Source organism: Elephantulus edwardii, unplaced genomic scaffold (genome assembly GCF_000299155.1).
Source record: "Elephantulus edwardii isolate Elephantulus edwardi_28Jun2011 unplaced genomic scaffold, EleEdw1.0 scaffold00001, whole genome shotgun sequence".
In the NCBI taxonomy this organism is placed as follows: Eukaryota; Metazoa; Chordata; class Mammalia; order Macroscelidea; family Macroscelididae; genus Elephantulus; species Elephantulus edwardii.
Genome location: NW_006399751.1, coordinates 42,430,137 through 42,438,368, shown reverse-complemented (window position 1 = coordinate 42,438,368; position 8,232 = coordinate 42,430,137). Strand labels below are relative to the sequence as shown.

General features: G+C 38.5%; 1 protein-coding gene across 1 annotated transcript; it reads left to right on the top strand.

The window, feature by feature from the left end:
• The first annotated feature begins 6,136 nt into the window (after positions 1 to 6,136).
• Positions 6,137 to 6,457, top strand: LOC102869355 (NADH dehydrogenase [ubiquinone] iron-sulfur protein 5-like). Its single transcript, XM_006878812.1, has one exon. It carries the CDS (start codon positions 6,137 to 6,139, stop codon positions 6,455 to 6,457), a length of 321 nt encoding a protein of 106 aa, XP_006878874.1.
• The last annotated feature ends 1,775 nt before the right edge of the window (positions 6,458 to 8,232 follow it).

Below are 8,232 nucleotides of genomic sequence, written 5' to 3'. Positions count from 1 at the left end.
ACTGTTTTTGTTATGTGCCATCTAGTCACCTGTGACTCATAGAAACCCTAAGTACAACTTCCCTAAACACTGCTCTATCCTGTGCCAATCTTATTTTCTCTGATACACTTACACCCATTACTCCAGTCACTGAGTTAACCCATCTCATTGAGGGTCTTCTTCTTTTGTGCTGTCCTTCCACTCTCCCAAGCATGACATCCTTCCCTGAGGTCTATTTTTGTACTGATAACTAGGACTAACTATCAAGGAATCAGAATTATTGAGTTCCAGAGAATACAGGTTGAAATGAAAATTTTGGGTACTGTATTATATATATAAAAGTATTTACATATATTGTATATATTCCATGTACTCAAATGCTGTTCCCTAATGATGTTTTTTTGTGTTTCAGAGATGGCAAGTCTAAGGAATTTTCATGTTGTTGTTAAGTGCTGTCAAATAGAGTACAACCCATACGGATGTCTGAGAGGTCTCAGAGAGAGCACTCTGGCTGCACCCTCTCTAAGACATATTTGTTGTTCTTTTGGCCATCCATTGGATGTTTGGTGCTCTTCTCCAACATCACAGCTCAAAGGCATCAATTCTTTTGTTATCCTTACTCACTGTCCAGCTCTCAGATGCATAGCAAGTGATCTGAAAGACAATGACCTGAATCAAATGCATCTTAGTCCTCAAACTGACATCATCACTTCTCAATAATTTGGAGAGGTACCTAACTGCAGACTTTTCCTAGGGCAATATGTTTCCTGATTTCCTGACTGCTGAAGCTTACTAGATGAACTGAGTTTTAATTCTGATCACTGCCTGTTAGTAATTCCTTTGGTCAACAAGCGGGGCATACATCTACATAAATATTTATTTTAATGTTAACATTAATTGAGTACTTGTGATATGTTAAATGCCTAACCTCATTTAATCTTTGTAGCTACATAGATGATAAATGCGACTATTATTTCCATTATACAAATGAGGAAACTGAATGTCTAAGATGTTAGGTAACTTGCCCAAGTAAGTATTGGAGCCAGGATTTGCATCTTGTTATGTGCCATCTAGTCACTTGTGACTCATAGAGACCCTATGTACAACCACCCTCAACCCTGTTCTATCCTGTGCCAATCTTATTGTGTCTGAGAAATCTACCACCATTACCCCAGCCACTGAATCAATCCATTTCATCGAGGGTCTTCCTCTCCTGCTCTGTCCCTCTGCCCTCCCAAGAATGACATCCCTCTCCAAAGACTGATCCCTCCTTACAACATGTCCAAAGTAAGTCAGATGAAGCTTCAGAATCCTTGCCCCAAGGAGCAGCCTGATTCTACCCTCTCCAAAATGAACTTGTTTGTTCTCCTAGCAGTCCATGGTATATCCAGTATTCTTCTCCAGCACCACAACTGTCCCATTGCCAAATCCATATTGCAAGTATTCAGAGACAATATACTCACTTGACCTTTGATAGGTACCCCAAGATTAGAGGACTGGCTGGCATAAGTAATAATTTGAATTGTTGTTTGTTTTGTACTTTTGAATCAGAATAGACTCAACTGACCTGCAAGTGGGTTTTCAGAGTAAGGAAATCTCAGGAGAATTTGGCTGTCCTTTTCCTGCAGAGCAGCTGGTGGATTAAAAAATCATGTGCCTTTGGTATGACAGTGCAGCTCCTTACCACCAAGCCACCAGAGTTCTCTAATAGTAGTAGCAAACATCAAGCTCATTTCCAAGTGGTAATCTGGTGTAATAGAAGGTGCACAAAATTTAGTATTTGAGCCCCAGATTCTTCCCTGACAAGCTTTAAGAAACCTGGATAAACCTTTAAAATCCTCAACTTCTTTACCTAGAAAATAGGAATAATACACTTTATACAGGTTATTGTTATAGAAAATAGTGACATTAGTTTTTAAATAGAGGGAACAGTAAAGTTCTATTTAAGAATTGGTTACATTTTTCCATCATATGACAGAATTTTCAGAATTTTCTCCAAATCTCTTATGTAAAATAGTGTGCTCACAAACCATTTAATGAGCTTACTCGAATGGAGCAATGAATATGTATCCCAGGATACCAGTCCCAGGAGCATTCGTTTGCACCTGCAGTTACCTGCTTTGTTCAGAATTTTCCAGGGAAGCATAGGTAACTATCAGGAAATTGGCTTCCTGAATGATGTATAGTCACTGCCAAAGCAACCAATCATTTTGTTACCCCAGGAAAAGTTCAAATTAGAAAACTCTGAAAGTTTGAATGATTTTATTAAAACTTCCCCCTAAATCAGAAATGCATTGAAGAATGTTAACTATTCCATTCCTTGAGATGAGAAAAGTGGTTTAGCCAAGAACACTCAGGGAAGCATCCTGGCCAGCAGGGTGCTCCATTTACCTTCTAGTTAGAAGTCCATCTACCTTCTGGTTCCCTTCCCTTTTCATTAAGCTCCTTTTCTGTTAAGCTTGTAGCTCTGACTCATGGAGTTGTGTAAGGTCCTTTCATTTCTTTTTCTTAGTTGTCCTTTTAATTGTGCTTCTCATTGAGAAAGCATAAAGGCAAATAAAACCCCATTAATATACTTACATTTTTATCCACTGTTGAGTCTTTTCACCCATCCCTAATGGCCCACCAGGAGAATCGAAATGATTTTACTCCACAGATAACCTACAGGAAGTCAATATTAGCCCCACCTCTCTCTCACCAAGCTTTTAGCGAAAGAGAAAAAACACTGTACAATTGATGAAAATTAAAGTGAAGGTGAAGCTGGAGAACTTGAAAAGTTTAAAAGTTGACCGGTTCTCAAAATCAATTCTCAAAATATAAGAGATTAAGAATACTTGTCTAAGACCTGTGGGAGCCAGTTAGCAAAGAACTTGTGATTTAAATACCAAATACTTTTGCAAAGGAGCTCACAGGCACATATCTGTCACAAAGGATAATGCTTCTCAGTAGAAACCAATTTATATTCTCACCTTTGAATCAAGAGATAACATCCCTTTTCAATATTCCAAAATAAAATGTCTATATATAAACTTTAGATACACACACACACACACACACACACACATATACACACACACACAAATATACGTACATGATAACATGTGTATACACATACATACATGTTATTGTTAGGTACCATCAAGTTAGTAACAACTCATAGCGATTCTATGTACAACACAACAAAACTGTCGCACAGCCATTGTAATGTTTGAGTACCCAGTTGAAGACACTGTCCTATCTTTTGGGATTCTTTTTCATGCTCTTCAGTTTCCCCCCTTTCATAGACTGGGTGCATCCAGGGTTGCATCTGATAATTGAAATAAGTCAACTTGTATCCCATCGACTGTTGGGGCCTTCAATGTAGCTTGCACTTCTTGCTTCATTACCATTGGCTCCTGTTCAAATGGCGCTTCCTGAAATTTTTCAGTGTGCCTCAGTTCATCTTGGTGCAGTGATTTCTGTGTATTCTCTGCATCTTCTTTTGCTACTTATCTTCGCCATAACATCTTTCAATATTGTGACTTGAGGCTTAAATTTGTTTTCCCAATTCTCTCAGCTTAAAAAATGCAGAGTGAGTTCTTCTCTCTTTTTTCTTCAATTCCAGCTCTCTGCATATTCCATTATAATACTTTGTTTTGTCTTCTTGAGATGCCCTTTAAAATCTTCTGTGCTCTTTTACTTCAGCATGTTTCCCCTTTGTTTTGGCTTCTTGACACTAGTGCAATTTTTAGAGTCTTTTCTGACACCCATTTTGGTTTTTTCTTTTGCCTCTGCCTTTGTAAAGATCTTTGGCTTTCTTCATGGATGATATCCTTGATATCCTGTAACTCATCTGCTCTTCAATCATTAGTATTTAATGATTCAAACCTATTCTAAATAAGAAATTCTAAAGATGAATTCTTGAAATTCAGATGGAATAGATTCGTGATCATATCATGGCTCTCTTGGACTTTAATTTTATTCAGCCTCAATTTGAACTTGCACATGAGTAATTGATGGTCTGACCCACAGTCTGCCCTTGGCCTTACCAGTCTGTGCCAGGAAATTTGGAGGACAGATGTCTGGCCCACAGATTCGAAGAGATCTAGAGATATATGTTTGTTCCCAATCCTAAGAAAGGTGATCCAACAGAATGTGGACACTATCGAACGATATCATTAATATCACATACAAGCAAAATGCTGCTGAAGATTATTAAAAGCCAGCTAGAGCAGTACATAGACAGGGAACTGCCCGAAGTTCAAACAGGATTTAGAAGAGGCTGTGGTACCAGGGATATCATTGCTGATGTCAGATGGATCCTGGCTGAAAGTAAAGACTACAAGAAGAATGTCTATTTGTGTTTTTTAACTATGCAAAGACATTTGACTGTGTGGATCATAACAAGTTATGGCTGACATTGAGACGAATGGGAATCCCAGAGCAATTAATTGTGTTCATGTGAAACCTGTACGTAGAACAGTGCAAGGGAATACTACATGGTTTAAAATTAAAAGGGAGTGCACCAGGATTGTATTTTCTTTTTGTACCTATTCAATCTGAGCTGAGGAAATTATTTGAGAAGCTGGACTCTATGAAGAGGAATGTGGCATCAGGATTGAAGGGAGACTCATCAATAACCTGTCTCATGTGGATAACACAACCTTGCTTGCTGAAAGTGAGGAGAACTTGAAGCAGCTGTTGTAGAAGATCAAGAAATGCAGCCTTCAATATGGATTGTATCTCAATGTCAAGAAAACAAAGATTTTTAGCACTGGCCCAATAGGTAACATCATGATGGATGGAAAAGAGATTGAAATTGTCAACAACTTCATCTTACTTGGATCCACAATTAACATTGTTGGTACCAGGAGTCAGGAAATAGAGACACATTGCACTGGATAAATCTGCAGTTAGGGACCTCTCCATATTATTGAGGAGTAATGATGTCAGTTTGAGGACTAAGGTGCATCTGATTCAGGCCATGGTCTTTATGATCCTTGCTATGCATCGGAGAGCTGGACAATGAATAAGGATGATGGAAAAATAATTGATGCCTTTAGGCTGTGATGTTGGAAAAGAGCAATGAATGGCCTATGGATGGCAAAAGAACGAATAAATATGTCTTGGAGAGGATGCAGCCAGTGTGTTCTTTGGAGACAAAGATAATGAGGCTTTGCCTCACATACTTTGGGTATGTTGCTAGGAGGGGCTATTCCTTGGAGAGGGACTTGATGCTCAGAAAGGTAGAGGGTAGGAAAAGGAAAATAGTACCCTTAACCAGGTGTATTGACATGGTGACTGCTGCAATGGGCTCTAATGTGTCAGGCAGTGTGATGACACAGATAGGATGGGGTTCAGATCTGTTGTTCATAGGGTCAGTATGGGTCATACTCGACTCAGTGACACTTAATATCAACAGTTGGGTTTTTTAAAAAAAATTACTATTATACTTTAGGTAAAAATCAATGAAGAAAACTGGTTTCCCATTTGACGTTGGTTGCATTGCAAACCATATGTCAGCACTCTCTTCCCTTCTGTCTTGAGTTTCACTTTTTCTTCTGTCCAAATGTTCTGCCTCTTTCTAGTTTCTCATCTTTACTTCTAAGCAAATGTTGCCCGTTTTATTTCATGTAACTACTTGTTTTAAGGCATAACTCTCGCGGGTATTATTGTTTATTTTATGGACTAGCCTTGTTCGCCTGAAAGGTGATCTCTGAGAAGAGCTTCATTTCCAAGTCAGAAGGTGGTTCTGGAGCCATCGCCTTGGCACGAGATGCCTTTGTCTTTATAACTGATCCCCTGCTTTGCAAATCATGATGTTCTTTCCCAGGAACTGAGCCCCTCCTTATGACATGCCCAAGGTACGTAAGACAAAGTCTCCTCATCCTTATGTTTAAGGAAAATTCTGGCTGTACTTTATCCAAGACAGATTTGTTCATTCTTCAGGCAGTCCATTCAATATTTTTTTACTAATTCCATAATCCAAAGGCATAAATTATTGTATTTCTTATTCACTCTCCAGATTGCAGTTAACATTTATTAACAGCATAGATATGAACCTTTTTGTGAAATTCAAAGAAATGTTATACTGTTGTCCTAACTCAAAATATTCCAGTAACTGACTGTACTGTGGCAGAGGTGATCGAGAAGACCAAGGGCTCTCCTCTTGTACGCCATGCCTTTCCTTGATGTGCAGAAAAGGCTGAACATTAACATAGACCGATGGTTGACAATCCAAAGTGCAGAGCAGCCTTATAGGCTTTCAGCCCGATGCCATGCTTTTGAAAAAGAGTGGATAGAATGTGCCCATGGGATTGGTGGTGCCCAGGCAGAAAAAGAATGCAAGACTGAGTATGATGATTTCAGAGAATGTTTGCTTCATCAGAAAATGATTAAACGGATGGCTGACATCCAGAAGCAGAGGGACAAGCTGATAAAGGAAGGGAAGTACACACCTCCACCCCACCACTTGGGCAAGGGAGAGCCCCGGCCCTGAGCTGAGCACCTGCAGATCTTCACTGTAAAGATTCTTAAATGAAAACTTTGTGAAAGTGTCAAAAATAAAAATCTATTACTCCAAAAAAATATTCCAGATGTGCTACTTGAAATATAATGTCATTGACAATTATCACTAAGAGCTATCTGTATTTGAGAATATATCTACAAATATCAAAATTGGTGGACACAACAATCTAGATTTAACATTTCTGAAAAGATTCAGAATCTAGGAATTGTATTTTAAAGTTGACTTTTAAGTCTATTGAGCCTTTTTGTGAGATAGAAAAGACGTCTATGGTACATTTACAAGCTCACGTTCACTCTTTGAACCAGTGTTAAGGGATATTATAAGACTATAATCTCCTCTCAGGGAGCATTTACTCAATTATCCCTTTTGATTTTTTAAAAATCAGATATCTTGGAAAGCTAAATTGTAGATTAATTTGTATTATTTAAAAACAGTTACTTTGCCAGTGAAATCTGTTATCATCGTGGGTGCCTCATCTAAGACTTGGCTTATACTAGTATGTAGTATGTAGATTCTGATAATTGCTGTTAAAGTGATATGTTAAAAGTGTAAAGTAAAGCAGTAAGCCAGTGGAGATGACAACATGGATTGCAGGAATTTTGAACCCCTATTCCAGGACACAGATAAATCTTAAAGAGCCTTATCTTTAAACTCACCCTGTATCTTATTGAAGTAAGCAATAAAAATCTCAGCCTGGTCTCAATGTGCTAAATGCTACTGCTGAAAGGGTGTTAGACTGAAGGAAGCCAGTGGTGAGTTGTAACTGACACATGCACAGAACTGTTAACAATTAACCTTTCTCTCCCTCTCTGCATTCACAAGGAATCAGCCTGCAGGAAGCAAGAGCAAGCTTTCTTCTCCTTTTAGTTAGACGTAAAGGTGTTTTGCAGAAAAAAACTTCCGGCTGATTACATTGAAGAAAAAGTGGAGAATAACTTACTGGAGCATCACAATCTATAGGCTAGCCAGGTGCTGAAAGACACTGGCATGGGGAAGTTTCACTTCTAAGTATGTAGCACTGAATAATGTTACAATCCGAAGTAAATAAAACAGGACAGATAAAGATATTATAAATAAACTCTTGTCAAGTGCAAAGATAAACTAGGGTGATTTTCAAATTATTTTAAAATATTCCCAAGGGACAAATTATAAATCCTTGCTTTCTTTGTGGATGAATATACATTAAATGCTAATGTCTTTTTAAAAAATTTTCTCTTTCCCAAAAAAAGGATATTCTCTGCTCAAGGGAAATGGCTGCTACTGTGAAGGTAAAATTGGGTTTTTTAACATTAAAAAAAATGTTTTGGTGACTTGCCTGTTGTTGGGGTGTTAGAAGCATTGCCACCAGTAAGTTAAGCACCAACAAAGTTATCCATGGTGGGCGGATTTCAGCAGAGCTTTCAGACTAAGACAGACTAGGGGGCGGAAAGGGCCTGGAAATCTACTGCCAAAAATCAGAGGGTGAAAATTTGATGGATAATGTTGTTGTTGTGATGTACCATCAAGTTGGCTACAACTCAGAGCAATTTTATAAATTAATAGCTGTGAACCTTGCCCTATCCTGAGTCAACCTCACTGTCAAACTCACTGTGTCAATCCATCTCGTCCATGGTCTTTCTCTCCTGCACTGACCTTTACCTTTCCAGGTATGATGTCCTTCTCCAAGGACTGATTCTTCCTGACAATATGCCCAAAGTAAATAAGATAGAGCTTCAAAGTCCTTGCTTCCAGGGAGCAACCTGGTT

Excerpts from the sequence above, each read along its gene's own strand:
- LOC102869355 (XM_006878812.1), top strand. The coding sequence starts at position 6,137 with ATGCCTTTCCTTGATGTGCAGAAAAGGCTGAACATTAACATAGACCGA.